At 40.2% G+C, this 21,462-nt stretch overlaps 1 protein-coding gene across 1 annotated transcript; it reads right to left on the reverse strand.

Annotated features, from left to right (window-relative positions):
* Positions 1-1,896: 1,896 nt before the first annotated feature.
* si:dkey-13n15.11 (NACHT, LRR and PYD domains-containing protein 12) lies at positions 1,897-18,292 on the reverse strand. The gene is made up of 13 exons (XM_067439231.1): positions 18,020-18,292; positions 17,273-17,522; positions 15,899-16,045; positions 12,498-12,635; positions 10,387-12,390; positions 10,066-10,239; positions 9,677-9,850; positions 8,210-8,377; positions 7,844-8,017; positions 5,099-5,272; positions 4,787-4,960; positions 2,963-3,009; positions 1,897-2,809 (listed from the first exon to the last, which is right to left on the reverse strand). Exons 2-13 carry the CDS (start codon positions 17,497-17,499, stop codon positions 2,220-2,222), a joined length of 4,191 nt encoding a protein of 1,396 aa, XP_067295332.1. The 5' UTR covers positions 17,500-17,522; positions 18,020-18,292; the 3' UTR covers positions 1,897-2,219.
* Between the last annotated feature and the right edge of the window lie 3,170 nt (positions 18,293-21,462).

The raw sequence follows: 21,462 nt of genomic DNA on the forward strand, positions 1-21,462 counted from the left end.
GCGACGAGCAGACTGGGGGGCTGCCCCGGGCGGCTGGGTGGAGGCAGCAGCGGGCCGCCGGGGCAGGATGTTTTTGATGGCCTCCGTCTGCTTCTTGGCCACCGAGAACTGCTGGGCAAAGTCCTCGATGGCGTCGCCGAAGAGGCCGGCCTGACAGACAGGGGCGTTTAGAAACCGAACCTTGTCCGAATCCCGCATGTCTGTCAGGTTCAGCCACAGGTGGCGTTCCTGGACCACCAAGGTGGACATCGCCCGACCCAGGGAGCGGGCCGTGACTTTCGTCGCCCGGAGGGCGAGGTCCGTCGCGGCTCGCAGTTCCTGCATAACTGCCTGGTCGGAACCACCCTCGTGCAGTTCCATGAGCGCTTTGGCCTGGTGGACCTGCAGGAGCGCCATGGCATGCAAAGCTGATGCAGCTTCTCCGCAGGCTGCGTAAGCCTTGCCCGTCAAGCCGGACGAGAACTTACACGCCCGGGAGGGGAGACGCGGGGCGTGCCTCCAGTCCGCAGCGGTCTTAGGACACAGGTGCATCGCAACCGACCGCTCGACTGGAGGGATCCCCTCGTAACCCTTAGCTGCACCACCATCGAGAGTGGTGAGGATGGAGGAGTCAGTCGATCGCTGGCGTACGCTGTACGGCGCTACCCAGGACTTCGTGAGCTCCTGATGCACTTCCGGGAAGAAAGGCACCGGGGCGGGACGCTGAGAACCAGCGCGACCCGTCCCGAGAAACCAATCATCCAGCCGCGAAGGTTCGGGACGTGGTGGAGGGTTCCACTCAAGCCCGACACTTGCGGCGGCCCGGGCAAGCATAGCCGTAAGTTCCGGGTCAGACTCGGGCAACGCTGTCACACCCGAAGGGGGCAACGCAGCCGAGTCTTCATCCTCGGAACCCATTAGCTCATCCCCCGATGCAGCAACCGACATCTGGTCCTCCGCCGGAGCCCCAAAAGAGACGACTGGCGCTCCACGTGGGAGGTCAGCGCGCCCTTCCGGAAGCTCCACCGGTACAGTGGAGGGGGGAGGGGCCCGAGGAGCCGTGAGACCCGTCGGGTTTACCCTGACCGACACCCTCAGGTCCCCACCAAGGTCATCAGCCAAAGTAGTAGCCCTCTGCTTTGCAGCTGGAGGACCACTAGATCGGGGGATGGACGATGGCGTTCCACCTCTTCTGAGGTATTGGAGACGGGACCGCAACACTGCAATGGACATATTCCCGCAATGGGAACATGTCTCATCCACGAACGCAGCCTCAGCGTGCTGTGCGCCCAGACACGAGAGACAACGAACGTGTCCGTCAAGCGGAGACAGAAATCGACCGCACCCAGAAACACACGGCTTGAATGACATCTTGAAAAAGACGCAGGGTCAAACCGTGTTGCTCTTTTGTGAATGGAAGTTGCTCTTTTAGTGCTGAAGCACTCAGGGAGATGACCGCGGCTCCACGCAGTTCGATAGTGCAAGCCTGCGTGAGCTCTCAGTGATATGTGTGTAGCGCCCAGCGAACCAACTGTAATGTAGTGTAATGTAAGGAAACGCTCAGCGAACCAACAGCTCTTTGTACACTCAGTCACTGATGTGGACGGTCTCTCGCTGACGCGCCGTATCACCCGCACTGGCAAACTCTCGTTCACAGGAATTTTGACTCGTAGTCAGAAAGCTCTTCGTAGAAACAGCAAATGAAACTGTTCGGCTCCGAAGTAGAAAGCACTGATCTACCATTCCACTTCCTATTTATACCCGCGCTGCGGGGCGGAGCGTGGAATGCGTGATCGCATGCCAAATTTCATTGGCTCGTTGTTAGATGCTCGAAGTAGGATTGGTCTCTAAAGTAAGATCCCATTCGTCGGTTCAGTTCTGACGTACGTCGAACGTGACCGACTGAAAGGGAACTGTTAAATCAAGAAATGTATTATGACGCGCAATCACTTCTAATCAACTTTTTTTTTTCTAATCAACTTTTGTTGCTATTCCCTGAAAAATTGGGTTGTTTTGCCTCTGTCAGTTTAAATTACTTTTTTAAAATATAAACCTAAAAAATTAACAAATCTCTTTAAACGTACCATTAATTTATTTCTGTAAAGTATTAAAGAAAACAAATATACCTGAATTAAAATATATATAGTTTCTTCACAGGATTCTTGTTAAAAAAGTTATTTTTCTAAAAATGTTTTGTATTTGTTTATCTTTATGTGTTTGCTGCTATAGTGTGTGTTACATTAAAACTGTATTGTGTTGTTTGCATTCTGTCCAACAGTAGACGTCTCAATCTGACACAGAGACACTGAGGAGCCAGAATAAAGGCCAAACCCTGCGTAGAGAGGCTCTGGGAATGTGGAGTGGAATGTGTGCAAGTGTGTGACTCTGTTTGTGTCAGCGATGCTGTAGAAGGAGAGAGTGCCAGCTGGCCAGTCCAAATACACCCCTACCCTTTTAGAACGAGAGGAGGATGACGGTAAGCGCATTTTAGTCCTCTTATTATTGTGCCAGGCTGAGAAACTGTTATCAGTGCAGATGAGCATCCAGGACTTCTCACTGGATCCGAACTCTGGGTCATTACCCTTTCCTTTCCTCCTGATACCTTCATATGATGCTGAAACACAGACTCCGTTCTTTCCACTCCACTCAGCCTCCCAGTAACAGCGTCCAGACAGACTCTCTCTGCACAGAACCTGAGGATAGCACTCAAATCTGTCAGGATGATCTGGAAACGACTGCACCTCTTCCACATGTGTCACAGTTCTGCTCCCCTCAGACAGACAAAGATGTGTGTGTGCAGTGTTTGGGTCCAGTGTGAGCTCACAGGCATCTGTACTCCATCAGGAATAGAGATTAGAGATTAGAGATTAGAGAAATCATAGACAACACAATAAATGTATAAAAATGTCTTACATGTGTGTGTGTGTGTGTGTGTGTGTGTGTGTGTGTGTGTGTGTGTGTGTGTGTGTGTGTAAAAACCTACATCTTCGTAATCCAGCTGTAATCCTAAACTTGCCTTCATGTTCCAGACTGCAAAAAACAAAACAAGAGAGTTAATTTTTGCCTTAATTTCTGCCAATTTAAGTGTTTGTGTTTCTTCTTTTAACTAGGGATGAGTAACAAAACCCAGTATTTATCAAATTATGAAGGGGCTGAATGACCGCAGTATCGATAAGCTCCAACATTACGGGTTCTGCTGTTGGTACTAGAGAAATTACTATGTAGACGTTTCCTTGCAAATTTTATCTTGCCAGCCATTTATATATGCAATAATATTAAACTACTTGTTTGTGATGCAGTTTTTACTAAACCAGAAGAGAGAGATCTCTCTCACGCAAAGCTGCAGCATGCACAGCAGTTTCTACTGTTGCTAAATTGCAGGATGTGTTCAATCATAAAAATAACTATTAAGAGCAAAATCTGCTTAAAAAACGCTGTTTCCAAGGCTGCTTTCTGTGTGTGCTCTGAAACAGACCACAACTAGGCCTAATTTAGGATGTGTGTGTGTGTGTGTGTGTGTGTCTAAGCGATTTAATACAGACAAAAATATGACAAAATGACAGCTTCAACATGTTTGTAACAAAGCAGAGAGAACAATTATTCACTACCAAGTATTTTTTCCCTACTATGGTAGTGAATGGTTGTTCTCTCTGCTTGGTTACAAAAACTTTTCCAAATATCTTCTTTTGTGTTCAGCATAACAAATAAACTCATAAAGGTTTAGAACAACATGAGGCTGAGTAAATGACAGAATTTTCATTTTTGCGTGATCTATCTATTTGTTGTAGGAAAGCAATAAGAGGAAACAAAAAAGTGATGTGATTAAAGGCAGGACGAGGATCAACATTGGACCAGCGTTTGCTCGTTGGCGTGAGCTGAACGAGGCGTGCCCGACCGATGCTGTCCTGCTTGTTATGGTGATTACCTACCACGCAAACATTGAATTGAAGTATCATAGATTCTGTAAAACGGTAACCAATAGACTACTATAATGACGCTGGCTTGTAAACGTGAGCATCGTGATTATTTGGCGTTTGAAAAAAATAAAACCCATGAAATTATATTCATATGACATGCTGAAACATATGCCACTGACTGTACCTGGGATGAAGACATTTCACACGCGACGCCAGAAGAACACCTGCATGTAAACTCCTCCTGCAGTGTTCAGGGGAACTGTAAGTGCTGCACCAACCCGAGGGGCCACTTTTATGTAGTTATTTGGCCCACCCAGCACCACTGCATATATTTTTACAACCCGCCCCGCACCCGCGACCATTAAATAGACATACGAGGTCCGCGGGTTATGAGACGACCCGTGCATTACTAGTTTAGGGCTATCAGGGTTGTCATGTCAAAAAAAATGCACGCGCGATGGCATCCCCTGTTGTAGGATGACAGATCTTACGACAGTAGTTGAGGACATTATTTTTTCCCAACTGTAGGGGGACCCCGAGAGCAAAAGTTACCCAGTGCTACTTTAAAACAACAAATTTACTTGAAATATAAAACTGTGATAAAAAAGATTTGTGTGAAGTATTGTGTGAAGTTATTTTTCTTACAATTTGTTTTAATCTAGTTTTAAGCCTAATCTTTAGCGTTTTGTTAGATCGTACCACTACGTTCAACCAAAAAAAAAAAAACTGTCAATGCTGTATGAAAATAAAACTTATTCAGTGTATCTCTAGGGTGCCAAAATGGTCAGAATCTCAGGATTTAAAGCAAATACTTAGTACACACATACAACTAAATAGGCCTACATGTAATTAAATATGTATGACAAGAAAAGTCTTATTGTACAACATACTTGAGTATCTCCAGTTTGTAGGTTGGATCATTCACTCTGTCCAAGAGAACCTGACCACCTAATTCTCCTGAATAATTGCAGCTGAGGTCCAGTTCTCTCAAGTGTGAGGGGTTTGAAGTCAGAGCTGAAGCCAGAACAGAACAGCCTTTCTCTGTGATAAAACAGCCCGACAGTCTACAAAGACACACATTTAAAGATGTTCAAGACCAAATAACTGACGGATATAATCAATAATATATTTTATATAATAGGATGTATAAAATCATCTCGTGTAAACTTCCATCTATAGTCAAACGTAAGCTTGTGAAACACCTCAGTATCTCCAGTTTACAGTGTGAACTCTTCAGTCCATCTGAGAGCATCTCCACTCCCGAGTCCTGTAGGTCATTTTTGCTCAGATTCAGCTCTCTCAAGGGGCAGTTAGCTGATTGTAAAACTGAGGCCACATTTGCACAGCACCGATCAGAGAGATTACACATGGACATTCTGTGTAAAACAACAAAACAAAAAAACACCAACTGAAAATGAATACTAGGTGAACTGACTTGTGTATAGTAATAATAATAATAATAATAATAATAATAATAATAATAATACATTTTATTTATAATGCGCTTTTCTTAAAGCCAATGCTACAGTAAAATAACAATAATACAACAATAAATAAAATGCAAAAAACAATAAAAACAACTATAGCAATACAACAAATGATTAAAGAAAAACAGTCTTAATGTGTCTTAATTAAACAAATGTGTCTTAATCAACTTTTTAAAATGACCCAACGTTGGTGCATTTCTGATGGGCAGAGGAAGCACATTCCATAGCTTGGGGGCTTTGTATGAAAAGGCTCTTTCCCCCATGGACTTTGGCTTGCATGAAGGCTGATGAAGTGAAAGAGTTAGCAGAGCAAAGAGCACGTGAAGGAGTATAAGGACTGATGAGGTCACAAAGATACTCAGGTGCAATCCCATGAAGTGCCTTGTATGTTAAAATAAGAATTTAAAATCAATTCTCACATTTATGGGAAGCCAGTGCATTTGTGAAAGAACAGGTGTAATGTGTTCACGAGGAGAAGTACGAGTGAGCACACGAGCGGCAGAATTTTCAATATACTGCTGAAGCTTGCTCAACAATAAAGATGGAAGTCCAGAGAACAAGGCATTACAGTAATCTAACCTAGTTGTAATGAAGGCATGTATAAGCCTTTCTGTGTCTGCAAAAGAGAGAAAAGGTCTTAGTCAAGCTATGTTTCTCAGATGGAAAAATGCAGTTTTAGAGATGTGTTTTATGTGTGCTTCAAATGTTAATTGTGGATCAAAAATCACACCAAGATTTCGCACCTGTGAAGTAGGGATTATCAGGCAGGAATCAACAATCAAACTGATCTGCTCGGCTTTACGAATCACTGCTCGGCCACTGTACCAATCTGCATTAATTCAGTTTTGGAGCAGTTCAGTTTCAGGAAGTTATTCTACATCCAGATACTGATCTCTGCTAGACAGTTACGCAAAGCTATTAATGAGCAATGCACATCAGGACTAGTGGTGATGTAAATCTGTGTATCGTCCGCATAGCAGTGATACCCAAGACCATATTTCCTGATGAAGCAGAAGCATACAAATGTTAAAAAAAATTGGACCCAGTACTGAATAGGCCTACCATTTGGTATAGTGTATACTAAATGGTAACCTTCCCGTCACTTTTTTGTATTCAACACTTAAACTGCAATTCATCGACTGACTGAGACTGGCTCCAAAAGAGAGTCAAACCCATAGCCCTGTTGCAAGCAGTCGAGGCCAAGGGCCATGAGAGAATGGGGCAAGGTGCGCTGCACCGAGTAGCAACGACATTGAAGGACGAGAGGACCAAGCCTGGATTTTACGTAGTGTTTTGTTTATGTGTGCAGCAGTCACCCATGAGGGACTGCATGCTTTACTTTTATTTTGGTGTTTATAAAGTCTTTGCATGTACAGCGGTTCTGCCTCCTTCTTCCCAGAACAGCATATGTTGTTACAACCCACCACCCCAAAATGCCCAACTTGCAGTAAAAAATATGTTTACCACTGAAAAGTGGTTTTGGTCTATACGGCTAAGTTTGCCCTTTAGGACAACTGTGAGCGGGTGAATTTTTAACTCACCCGTTTAAATTATATTTATAAGTTCTGCATAATTAAGTGCATGGCCACTTGAGTGACAGGTGGATTGCCACGGCTGTCACTACTAGCCGTTTCATTAATTTTAAATTTTACATTATTTATAATTTTATTTAAAAATTTACTACACTCCAGAATCATACAGAATGTGATTAGCTGTATGCTGAAACCATAATCTGTATAAAACAGGTATATAATGTGTCATATAATGTTATGCTTGCATTTTATAAATACTATAACATTTAGCACAGACAATATGGAAGTATTTGTTTTAATTGTTGATATGTCCTCAAAAATATGTGTAGGAAATAGGCCTATAATTACTCAGGAATAGACAGTGCAACAGAACAGAATGAGGACTGGGATGCCCACCACCTTTTTTAAGATAACTTGATCATATCGAGATAGGCGGGCTTGGTTTCAGCAACCAGGCACCTCAGCTCCACCCACGTACTGCCTCTTTGCCCATTTTCGGTTATCCTGGAGTGACGTACTGCCAAGATGGTGACGGCCGACTCCGCCCACTTTGGGCTTCAAAAATGCTCTTCAGAAACCTATTAGTGATGTCATGGAAACTATGTCCATTGTTTTATACAGTCTATGGCAGGGAAGGGCAAACTCAGTCCTGGAGGGCCTCTGTCCTGCAGAGTTTAGGTTTAACTCTGATACACCTCACCTACCTCTAACTTTCTAGTAATCCTGAAGACATTGATTATCTTGTTCAGGTGTGTCTGATTAGAGCTAAACTAAAGGAGAGTGGCCCTCCAAGACCAAAGTTACCCATCCCCTCTTTTGAGCATGAAAGTACAAAGCAAACATACTTGTGCGTATAAATACATTAAAATATATATTAATAAACAGTCATAGTACTATTATATCAATGAAACTAATCTGAAACACAAACCTCAGTATCTCCAGTTTACAGTGTGGACTCTTTAGTCCAGCTGAGAATATCTCGACTCCTAAATCCTGCAGATCATTGTCACTCAGGTCCAGCTCTTTCAGAAGACAGTTTAATGACTGTAGAGTTGAAGAAATCCTTTCACCGGACTGGCCAGTGAGATTACAGCTGGATAATCTAAAATAAACAGCAATTCATTACATTCTATTATGTTTAATATGAGGTAAAATTATGTAACGTCCTGATGATATTAACAACAGCACAATCCATTCCAAATATAAAAAAGTCGAGTCAAAGATCAAAATCAAGCTTTAATCCATGTCTAACACATCAGGATTAAAAGCCACATTTAAACACTGCTTCACAAACCTTAGTTTTTCCAGTTTACAGCTATTCAGTCCAGCAGAGAGCCACTGCAGCCCTGAATCCTGCAGGTTGTTATTGCTGAGGTTTAACTCTCTCAGGCAGGAGTCCATTGACTGAAGCACTGAGGCCAGAGTTTCACAGGACCGGTCAGTGAGTTTAGAGCCAGCCAAACTACAAAATAAAAGGATTTCTTACATCAATAACAGCCTTGGGAAACATGCGTACCTCTTTCTAAAACATTCAGTTCTTTAAACAGTTTTTGCATCATTTTTTACAGAGCCTTTAATTTAGTCCAATGTCCATTCATGTTTCCATTTAATGTTTCTAGATTAAAGGCATACATTTTATACTATCATAAAGTGAACAATACAATAATATTTGTGTGCTTATATTATTTTAGATTAAATGTATTTAAAGTCTCATCAAGTTTCACTTTCCTCAAGTTACACCGCTTCAAAAAATAATACAACAAGAATACTTCTGAATACTTTGTCTAACTTTTATTCAATACGACTAACTTCTTTTTGGGCGTTTATTATTTAATATTCAATTAATTTTTAGATAAGACAAAATCATCTGCAAATTTTTTTCTTTTTTCTTAAAGGGTTACTTCAGCGATTAGCATATGGCTTTGTATCAGTAGAAACCCTGGAGTATATTCATATGATTGTGCTCCCTCCCCTTATATCCCCCTGAGACAAGAGATGTATGCATTTTATTTCTGGAAAAATTCCTCCGATGATGCAAATATCGTCAATTTGCATCATCGGAGGAATTTTTGGTCAGAGGCTAAAGACTACAGCCAGCAGAGGGAGCCATTTCCGTATGTTTTCAACCAGCACGTAGGGGATTGGAGAACGGACTCAAAAAAAAATCCGGTGCGGCGGGCGGAGCAAAGTGTCAACTAATCAAATTCATTTCTATGAAAGTTAAGCTTCCAAAGGCAAGAACTGAAAACATGCCAGACTGAACATACACTGTGAATCTATGGCGCATTTACCTCAGCTCTCATAACGAGCTCATCCATGACTGTCAATGTAATCTGACTCCTGCAGTGTTTGGACTGTGACACTTCCTCAGCGGTTAAATCATATTATATTGAACAGACACATTCAGTTTTTAAATGTAGTGTCTGTTCTCTAACTGAACTGATTTTATGAAAATGAACACGGTTGCTGTGGGAACGTAAATGTGATCCAGTAATCCAGTAGCGGTGGCTTTGGGAGTGGCCTCGTAGGGCAGCAAAGCATTCTGGGAATTCTTGTCTTTCATCCCCATGAGACAAAAAAAGTCTAGAAAGCACCAAATTAAAAAAATAATTTCACATTTCTACTACATTAATGACCCAGTTTAAATACAGATTCATATTCCTAGGGCTGAAGTACTCCTTAGTCTTTTTTTCCATAACAGGCAATGGTGCCATCCTTTCCCAGTATCTAATCTAATACTGCAAATAAAATTATCTATAACCTCAATATCTCCAGTTTACAGTGTGGACTTGTTAATCCAGCAGCAAGCCGCACCACTCCTGAATCCTGCAGGTCATTGTTACTGAGGTCTAGCTCTCTCAGGCATGAATTTGCTGATAGCAGAGCTGAAGCCACAGATTCACAGGACTGTATGGTAAGATTACAGCATTTCAATCTATAAAGGAAAAAAATATTACAAATATAGTATTAAAGTATATTTATTGGGGAACAGAACATTAAAAAAATGAATAACACCAGTATTATTTATGTTGGACAATCAACAGAATACTGTTTCATTCCCAACATGATCTGTATACTTTCCTACAGCCCTTTTGCTTCACAGTCTTTACAAATGATGAAATATGTGAGTGATAACAACCTGTAACTGACCTCAGTATCTCTAGTTTACAGTGTGAACTCCTGAGTCCAACAGAAAGGAGCTGCACACCCGAGTCCTGCAGGTCATTGTTGCTCATGTCCAACTCTCTCACAGGGGAGTTTGCTGGCTGTAGAGCCGCCGCCACAATTTCACACGACTGTGTAGTGAGATTACAGCCTGCCAATCTAAAATGAAAGATAATGCAAAAACTATTACAGATAACAACACAAGGCAGTATAGTTTTTTGGAGATCAATAATTCATGATATAGGCCTTCTTCAAATCAATGTTGGTTTATGGGTTTTTTATCTTATCAATCTCATCAAAACTCACAACGCTTTTCGACAGTTCCTTACAGCTGGCACCAGTCTCCTTTGAGCCTCTATGGACTTTGTGTTGTATTTCTTGAGGTTTAGCTCTTCCAGCACATCCTCTGCCATCAGAAGCATGTTAGCCAATGCTGAACAGTGGGTAGAAGACAGATATTTCGTTCCTTTTCCTTCAGCTTTGAGGAAAGCTTGAATGTATTCAAGAATAGAAGTATCTTTCATTTCAATCAAGCAGTTTGAGAGATTAATCCATCTTTCTGGCATAACATTCTGCTTTTGACTTTGTTTGAGGTTTTTTATCACTTTTTTCATGCTTTCAGGGTTGTCCTCCACGTGTGTGAGCAGACCTTGGAGAAGTCTCTGATTTGATTCCAATGAGATGCCATGAAGAAATCGAAGGAAAAGATCCAGATGCCCGTTGTCACTTTTCAGTGCTTCATCTACTGCACCCTTCAGAAACACATCAAGTGAAACTTCATTGGACTGTGGTTTGAAATTTCCCCTCCCATTCTTCTTCTGGAACATATTCAGAACATCACTGTTCTTATTTAGATAGTTGGAAAACACAAAAAGCGCTGCAAAAAACTCTTGAAAGCTCAGATGAACAAAGCAGTAGACCTTCCTTGAATAGATCACAGATTCCTCCTTAAAGATCTCAGTGCAGATCCCAGAATACACCAAGGCCTCGCTGACATCTATGCCACACTCGTTCAGGTCCTCATCATAAAACAGGACATCCCCATTCATCAGAGCCCTAAAAGCCAGTTCAGCAAGTTTCAAAATCACATCTCTTTCCAACTGCAGTAGCAACTCTGGATCTTTCCCGTTTCTCACATCTCTCTCACCATACTTCTGCCTTTTCATAGCGGCCTGAATGATCAGAAAATGTATGTACATTTCAGTTAGCGTTTTGGGGATTTCTGCACTGTGCTCTTGTTTCAGGATGTTCTGAAGCACAGTGGACGAGATCCAGCAGAAGACCGGTATGTGACACATGATGTGGAGGCTTCTTGTTGTTCTTAAGTGTGAGATGATTGTGCTGGCTTGATGTTGATCGCTGATCCTCTTCTTTAAATATTCCTCTTTCTGAAGGTCATTGAATCCCTGTACTTCTGTCACACGGCTGATGTAATGAGAGGGGATCTGACTGGCTGCTGCCGGTCTGGATGTGATCCAGATGAGAGCAGAGGGCAGCAGATCTCTTTTAATGAGATTTGACATCAAATTGCTCATTGATGATGATGTAGATACATCAGAAACTTTCTCAGAGTGTAAAAATGTCAACGCAATTCTACTTTCATCCAGACCATCAAAGATGAATAAGACTTTACACAAATCATATATCTTTGTATCAAATTTAGGAAGTTCTGGGTGGAAGTCAAGTAGAAGACTGTGAAGGCTGTACTGCTCCTCTTTAACCAAGTTGAGTTCCCGAAACGGAAGAACAAAGAGAAAATCAATATCCTGATTAGCTTTGTCCTCAGCCCAGTCTAGAATGAACTTTTGCACAGAGACTGTTTTTCCAATTCCAGCAATGCCTTTGGTAAGAACGGTTTTTACGTTTTCTTTTTTGTCTTTTGTCTCATAGCTTGGATCAGATAAGGGCTGGAAAATGTCATTGCAGTTGATTGGAGTACCTTGTAAGCGTTCGGTCTTGGCTTTCTCTATTTGTACAACCTCATGTTCTTCATTCAACCCTTCAGTCTCTCCCTCTATTATATAAAGCTGCGTGTAAATCTTGTTCAGGAGTGTTTTGGTCTCTTCTATATTGATTCCTTCATACAAGCTCTCATACTTGTTCTTCATGCTGATTTTGTGACTATTTTTGATACGCTGTAGGATGTAATCTGCTGGTTGGTAAGAGTTCAGCTGCTCTTCAGCAGGACTGGACACTCTCATGTGTGGGTGTGTATCGGAACAAATTTCAGATCCTTTTCTGCACTGAGAGCAGTCAAACTCTTCAGGCAGGTACATAGACTGATCTTGAGTCACCCGTTTCTTTTTCCCGCTGCAGAAACAAAGATAAAATATTGATTGATTGATTTTTAGAAGACTGAAATCTATTAGCATTAATGAAGCATTAATGAATTTAGGTTAATGAATGTGTAAAATCACCTGTGTTTTAAGTGTTCTGCTTTATCACTGAATTTAGGAGGCTCAGCCATGGATCTGTCACTCTTCAAAGACACATAACTTGGAGATGCTTCTTCCTGAAGCTGGTTGTGAACAGCACACTCCACTTTCTCTGAAAGACTGAAAATACTGAAATTAGTTAAAGGGGTCATATAATGGTACATGCACTTTTACAAGTTGATTGAACGAAAATGTGTGTTGGCAATCCCTGTACACTATGGAGGACCAACCCTGCAGAAATTAAAAATAAATAAATGAATGAATAAACAAGTAAATAAATGAAAAAATAAATACATATATACATATGTAAATTAATAAACACATAAATAGATAAATAAATGTGATAATAGGAAAATAAATAACAGAATAAACAACATGATTAAAAAAAAATTGATTCATATTACTATTATATGATTATTATTACTATTTTAATTTATTATTTTCTGCTTTCATAAAAATAAAAATACAATATTTATTTGTTAATTAATTTAAACATTTCTTTTTATATTTCTTTTTATATTTATGCGTTCATTCATTTTTTACATACATTTTTTCCACATTTAAGTATCGATTGATTCATTTATTTTTATTTTTCTGTTTGCAACATGGAAATGTGGATGGTGGTCCTTGTGTAGCTTCAGCACATCATTGGTTGAGAGCTCACCACAGTCTATGAAGCTCACGCACGCAGAACCGTCAGACCAGCTGAGGAGAGTTACTGTGCGTTCACACCGCCGGCGGCGAGAGCGGCAAGCTGGCCGGAAGTCATTCGTTTTCAATAGGAGCCGGGCGGTGAGCTCCGACGAGAGCGGCGCGGCGCATCTTGGACGATTTGGGCGTCGAGGAGAGTTGAAATCAGCTCAACTTTATGGTAATGAGCTATGACGCGGTTCGGCGGCAACAGGCGGCAACCAGTCAGAATATAGAAGTTCTCCGCTTGAGAGAAATCCAGATAACGCAGGCCTGTAAACTTTGGTTCCGACCACATTACTTCCCAAGCAAATTGTAGGAGAGGTTGATCATTGCTGTGCGGGTATCCCTATCATTTATGACAAGATCATTCATAGTGATGTGTAATTTGTTAAGAAGTCGCGCAACACTATTTTACAGGCGCTAGAACGCTCGTTGTTCAGTGGGTATGCAATTAATTCTTACTTTCACATTTAAATGATTTCATGAAGTTAATTTATACCCTACTTGTCATTAGTATATCCATCAACATGCTTGTTTGATTTGCGGCCTCTTTAAATACATTTAAAAAAAAGAAAAAACATTCAATCTACGTCTGAGCGGCAGCACTTCCACGGAGCTTTCTACAGCGTCGTTGTCAGGGCGGCAAGAGCGAATTTTGACGCTTTCGCCGGCGGCGGTGTGAACGCACGGTTATCAGATTACCGCTTCTTAAACTGTACAGGGCAGGTCTTAGAGCAGGCAACTTTTCTGTGCAACTTAATGCATTTCACAGAAAAAAATGTGTATCCAATATATGAAATATCAATCAGCACCTGGCCTGTTTTATATAATTGTGCGGTAAACCACACAAATTTTTTTTAATTCTAGTTGAAATCTCATTTTCCGTGCATTAATCTAAACTAAACAAAAAAGTATAAAAGGGCCATTTGATCTTCTCTTTATTCCATTACAAAAAGGAAATGAAATGATCAGATGGTGCTCCATTCAACTTTTCTGACATCCTTTACACTTCCCTGATGATGACATCTGGCCTACTTTCTGTAAGATCTGAATTTCTGCAGTTTGAATTTTAGAATATTGAATTTGATGTTCTGAATTTCTTCTTCATCTGAAATCAAGAATCTGTATTTTCAAAAACTGAATATTTCCAGTCTATTAATTCAGGACAAAATATCTGCTGTTTGAAAATACAAGTCTATACAATTTCGACATAAAACATTTCAGATGTGTTCAATTTCAAATGTTCTACATTCAACATTAAAAAAATTCAAATTCAGAACTATGTAAAATGCAACATAATATTCAATTTTGTTAGATTATACTTGTCAATAATACAATATACAATTCAAATTCAGATAATTTTGTCATATTTCTAGCTCCATAGCCTCCATAGTACACAACCATCCTTTAATGATAAAATCCATTCAGTGTTTTTTTTTAAATCTCCTTATGTTTTCCCCAGTCTAAAATCAAGCCGTTAGACCGTGTGACATTTTGACACCCTCCCACGATTGTTGATTGACAGCAGCGTTTCAACACAGACCTGCCCTGAGCGAGCTGTCGTCATAGTCCGCCAGTGTTGATACGCTGCAGCTGAATGGCATATAAGTGATTGTGGTGTTCTGTTCTTGGGTGTAATAATGATCTTTAGGATATTTTCAATATTTCTTGCTTTAAATGTGCACTATGTAGTATTTTTGCAGTAAAATATCCAAAAACCACTAGGCCAGTGTTATATATTTTGTTCAGTTGAGTACTTACAATATCCCAAATGTTTCCAACTATTTGTAAATTGTGAGAAAATTGCTATTTTAACTAAGGACCAGGACGTTTCAGCATTGCGTTTGAGCGAGTCGCCTGTCAATTGCGTCATATCTGGATTACCCTCGGTTTTAGTCTGCAGAAGCGATTTTCTCTTAGCAGTGTGAACATGTCACAGCAGCGCCGAGCGAACGCACAGAGTAACGTCATAACATAATTTTAAACACACTTAAATGTATCTAATATGATAAACAGAGCTGCTGGCTTTACCTTATAATAATGACCAGAAAAAGCGGAAGTGCGCGCCCCCTGCGACTGTGTCGCGTCCCGTCATAATAAGTCTCGGTACTCGCGAACCGTGTGTTTGTATAACAATCACTCCAGCAGCCGTGCTTAACTCCACAACACTCGGCCCTGCTCTGTTTTACACTACAGTAATGTTAATAACTGCATCAATGAACATGATTTCTGCCAGAGTCCTATTTTCCACCGGCTGTGAGGTGAAGACCACATGTCCCAAGATACTACGCTCACACGTCATCAAACTACACCTTTGTTTAGAATAGGGGCCCTCCAGTGGATGGAAAGTTGCCTAGTGCACTTTTAAATCTTGCAATTATACAATCTGATTACAATGAAAAACAACTGCTCATGTATTAGTTCATATTGAAATTAGCATTAACAAAGACAAATAAATGCTTTATTAGTACAGTTCATTATTACTTCATGTTAACTAATGTAGTTAACCAATGTTAACTAATGAACCTTATTGTAAAGTGTTACCAAAAAACGAGTATCAGAATCAACAATTTGCTCGAATTCGTCCATGAAAAATCATGATATGTGCATCACGAATGAAAATCATGAAGAATAAAGAATAAGTGTGTCACAAATATATGTGTAAATTCATTAGGAATGTATGAACTCACCTGACCTGCAAGTGTCCTACTTTATCACTGAATTTAGGAGGTTCAGCCATGGATCTGTCACTCTTTAAAGACACATTGCTTGGTAGAGAAGATGCTGCTCCCTGAAACTGGTATTGAACAGCACAATCCTCCTTTTTCTCTGAAAGGCTGAAAATCACAGTCTATGGTTGGTTCCCGCAAATGTGTAACAGAAGCAGGATAAATTAATGTACAGGTTTCCAGACTGAGCTGCAGGGTGAAATCAAATTCCGGCAGAACAGGCAGGGTCAAGGACCAGTCTAGTTTATAAAAAGTCTAGTTACTAGTTTACATTCTTTTGGCAAACGTTTTGGGATGTCTGCCTTTACATGCACATGAATTTTAATGACATCCCATTCTTAATCCTAAGGGTTTAATATGGATTTGGCCCACCCTTTTCAGCTATAACAGCTTCAACTCTTCAGTGAAGGCTTTCCACAAGGTTTAGGAGTGTGTTTAAGGGAATTTTTGACCATTCTTCTAGAAGCAACCTTTTGAGGTCAGGCACTGATTTTGGATGAGAAGGCCTGACTCGCAGTCTCCACTATTATTCACCCCAAAGGTATCAAGTTGAGGTCAGCACTCAGTCAAGTTCCTCCACACTATACACAATCATCCATGTCTTTATAAACCTTGCTTTGTGCACTGGTGCGCAGTATTGTTGGAACAGAAAAGGGCCATCTCCAAAACTGTTGAATGCATAAAATTTCACTTGGTGGTAAGGCTTGGATGCAGCTGCTCGGCCATGCCACATGAAATTTGGAGGTCTGTAGCTATTGACTCAGGTGAGTTGCTGTTGTCTTTACTATAATAATAACAATTGACCATGGAATATTTAGTAGTGAGGAAATTTCACAAATGGACTTATTCCATGTATCACAGCCCCATGCTTGAATTCACTGAGCTCCTGAGAGCACCCAATCCTTTCACAAATGTTTTTAGAAGCAGTCTGCATGCCTAGGTGCTTGATTTTATACACCTTTGACCATGGAAGTTATTGGAACACCTGAATTTAATAAGTTGGAGGGGTGTCCCATAATATTACATATTATAACATCAAGAAATTACAGATTTACTAATATTTTTAAAGAACAGTGGATACAGCACCTACCTAGTCCCAGACTAAAATGCATGCTTGAGCTGTTTTAACTAAAAGCAACTTGCACTAACATATCCTAAAATATGTCACTGTCATTCATTGGTTTGTCTGTAAACATCAGTAAAGGTTTTTCCTCCTCTTTTTTTATTTATTTTTTAGGGCACATTTATAAAGGCTAAAGAGAGCCTGTCTGTGAAACCAGGCCATGGTAACTTTTTTATTTATTTTTAAGAAGTGCATATTCAGATGGATCTTACCTGGGCTGAAAGTGGGCTTTATCACTGAATTTAGGAGGCTCAGCCATGGATCTGTCACTCTTCGCAGAGACATAACTTAGAACTGGAGACCCTGCTCTCGGCAACGGAACATGAATATCACTTTCTTCTTTTGTCTCATCATAAAATTCAATTTTAAAGGCAGCACCACCTTCATCTTTCTCCGGATAAACGCTCTGCTTTGACGGAATGGATTCTTGTTCCTCCATAATAAAATGCAACGAATGTCAAACTGTGTGAAAACACAAGCACGCAAATAAAGCACATTTGAATATTTTTAGTACACTACTGAATATATCCAGAGCAGTTCAGAATAAAAGTCCCTAGCGGTTAAGCATTGACTAAACGATAGCCTACTTCTTCACAGTTATATTTACACAATAATAGACTAGGCTACATAATAACGAAGTTAGGCTACTCGAAACTTTAAACCACTAAAATAAAATATTACAGGCCATATAGATATAACAAAAAATATATATGTGCAGATATTAGACGGTCTACAAAATCAGCTTTCAGAAAATTATGGATTTATGGTCGTCCCATGGATTTTAAATGGATGTGTTTTGGTTCAAAGTCTAAACCTAAAGTGAAAAAGTATTACATTCTGTTAATTACCTTGCATTCGATTTTTGAGGATTGCATTACAACACATTAACAACAAGTACCGCGTTATACCTACAACGTGCGTGTGTATGAAGACATTTTGTAGTGTTTTGATCTACTTACCGCTAACTGGACACTTTCGGTTTGACACAGTCCGTTAAAATGGCTACTTGAGCCCTCTTAAGGCTACAACACGTCATGACAGTAGGGTGACCACCCGTCCCGCGTAGCGCGTGCGCGCACAGCGTTTGAAGCAAAATTCATGCGTCCCGCAAATTGAGACCGTGTCACGCATAATTAATGCTTGCTCAAAAAGAAGTTGGTCGCTCTATATCCTCGTGCCTCAGGCAGCCAAACCAACATTACTTGACAGTTCAGCGTGCTACTGTTGCCCCACCCACCCCTCAGTTATGAGTTGAACTGCTGTTGTCAACTTTTTCATTGTTGTCATGACAGCGCACGCACGTACACCAGACACACTTAGAACTTTTTAGATGCGCACTTTCCTATTCGAAAAATGGATTCTTTAGGCTCCGCAATCATCAATTAAAAAGAGAAGGAATGGGTACAAGAAAGAATGGAAAAAATAATATTTGTGACTGAAAGGTGTTCAAAAAAGAGAGCTTTTTGTGACCTTTGCAAAATGTCTTTCTCAATCGGACATGGAGAGTAAAATACGATGTCAAACGACACAGACTCACACTGCAAAAAATGTTTTTCTTTCTTAGTATGTTTGTCTTGTTTCTTGCCAAAATATAAATAAAAAAATATCCAGCAAAAGTAATTGTCTTGTTTTGGGAACAAATAACTCAAAACTAAGAGAGTTTTTTTGCTTAAAATAAGACAAATAATCAGCCAATGGGGTAAGAAAAATAATCTTAATTCAAAAAGAAAACAAGAATAATTTTCTTACCCCATTGGCATATTGTTTGGCTTAATTTTGAGCTATTTTTTTTCCCAAAACAAGACAATAATTTGTACATGTCTATTAAATGTTTCTTAATGTAAGAATTTTTAGATATTTAGACTTGAAACAAGACAAAAATACTAAGTAAGAATGCTTTTTTTTTTTTAAAATTATTTTTTCTGCAGTGCAGACTTTACTAACATGGAAGTTCACCATCCTTCCTCCCCTTCTCGTTCCGTGAACTTTACTTTTAGTTTAACTTAACACATTTTTTTTTACTGTTCCTGTGGTGTTGAGCGACTTCAGTTTCTGTTAATCCTATAATTTTATATTATAATTGATTTAAAGTGAATAAATTGTAATGAAAAATAAGTAAAGTAAATTAGCTAAAGTAAATCGTAAGTGGAAGTGCATCTGTCAATTCATTGAATGTTCAAAATATTATGTTAAAAATACACATTGGTTGGCCTATATTCATGAGCATACATCAGCAATTAGCCTACACATGTTTAGGGGAATAGGCCATTATTAATATACCATGTAAGGTGCTATGTGCTAGAAATGGGTAAACCTCTATCTGCCCGTCTGCCCGTGGGGTGGGGCACCGCCGCGCCAGGCAGTGTCCCACATTGTCCCTCAGAAACATACCCTTTATCCCCCCTTGGGCTTATTACCAGGTGGTCACCCTATATGACAGTTATCATTGCATTGCAAACTCCACACAAACTAGTAGAAAGGAGAAAGGGGGAGAAGAGAGGGAGACACAATGGGAAGATGAGGCAGGTGTATGAAGGATAGAGGATGAAGATGGAACTTAAGTGTGCCATTTAAGGATCCTGGATCCTTGTATACTGACTAAATCTCAGGGATATGAAGAGAAAGTTTATGAGGAGAGAGAATAAAGAGAGAACGTGACAGATTTAGAAGGAAAAAAAACAGATTAACAGCACAAATGTTGGCTCTATTTCTTTCATAAAGGTTCGGTTCAAACTTCTCATTAGCTAATAATAAATCCGGTAGGCCTACTGCAAACACATGGAAATAACACGTAGCCCTAAAAAACAAATTTCTCTTTCAGACAGAGAGATCAGTCTTGATAGAGATAATGCTTTATTTCTTTTAAGGCAAGGACTGAGCAACGGACAAAAATGTATAGAAGAAATTCACATTTTGTGTTGCACAGAAGACACAGTTTTAGAATAATATGAGTAGGTAAGTAAATTTTGACAAAATTTTTAAGGGTGACTTTTTGAATTTTAAGATTGTGGGTTATTGACCACAAGGTGGCTCCAAATCTTTGTTGCTTGCTGCCACTCTGGCTCATTTGGTAATGTTATAGCAGCAGTTAAATGGAATGTTAAATGTCACTTCAACTTGGTGTTGAAAACTGACACTTGGGAGAACCAAACATTTCTGATAATTCAGAAAACGTAAATGAGAATTGGCAAATGGAATTATGCACCATTTTTCCAAGACATTCAGGTATAAAAAGAGATGGCATGCACTGGTATGCATCACTTGGCTATCACGTGATTATGTTCAGCTCTTAGACAAATCTTGTATTTCTTTGGGCAGGGGTTCTTCTTGAACAAGTGTTCAGGTACGTTGTTTTCACAACATATGCATCCAATTCAGACTGGAGGGCTGGGCATAGTGTTACTTTGGAGATTTGGCCATCGATCCAGTGCAAGCACCCAGGCAAGCACATTGGTCCGGACAGGCAATATAATGACATTTGGACCTGCACAGGCACAGGTAGACGTGTTCACTTCCCAAGAATCCTCACACTGCTCGCTCTGCACGGACACACTGACACACAGCTGGCCCCAGAGTCTGAGAAATATGACCTGGAGTCAGTCGAGCTTAGGGCCCTCTCATTGAAGATGGTGCTCCTGAATATTTCTTATATTTTACCTTTATTCCACACGGCTGTCTCCACTGTCCTCTGAACGGCTCATTTGCTTCCTGCTTTTCTATGAAGCCCGTCCCTCTGAAAAACGCAATGGTCTTAGATTGGTTAGATGGCCAAATGTAGAAGTGTACATTGAGGGCGCATATTGATCTCAAAGGGGTGGCTCGCAGGCACCCTTCTGAGACCCATTGTAGACTAAGTCCACAAGCCCGCAAGTGAGCCATTTGGGACAGGGCCGATGTAATGAGTGCACTTGTTACCCAGCACACAGTGTTGGCTTGCTGACATCTGCAACGGCAGAACCTTGTAACAGTTCAGGTGGCACTTTCCATAGGGACTCCTAGTGTCAGTCATCGACACCACATCAGAGTATAACTGTGATTACATTTTGATACCTGATTACGTGTACAAACGTTTTAGTCTGACTTACCCAAGTGGAGAGTGAAATTGCTTGCTTACAATTAGCAATCAAAACTGAATCATTGCTTCTGATGCAACCAATCAGCTGTGAATAGATTTTTTTTTTTTAAACACAGCTAGTAATCTTATAGGCATCTCTTTGATCACCCTTTTACCCCTGAATTTGGGTTTTTATGCCATCTTTATATTGTTTTATATATCAGAATTCTAATGACATGAAACAATAAAAGTTCATTCAAATATTTTCATAAAAAAAAGTTTTGCTTATTTTATTAACATTAACAAGTCTGTTATAATAAGAACTTGGTAATAACTTCCTCTGTCAAC

The sequence above is a fragment of the Pseudorasbora parva genome, chromosome 3, assembly GCF_024679245.1.
Source record: "Pseudorasbora parva isolate DD20220531a chromosome 3, ASM2467924v1, whole genome shotgun sequence".
Classification (NCBI taxonomy): domain Eukaryota; kingdom Metazoa; phylum Chordata; class Actinopteri; order Cypriniformes; family Gobionidae; genus Pseudorasbora; species Pseudorasbora parva.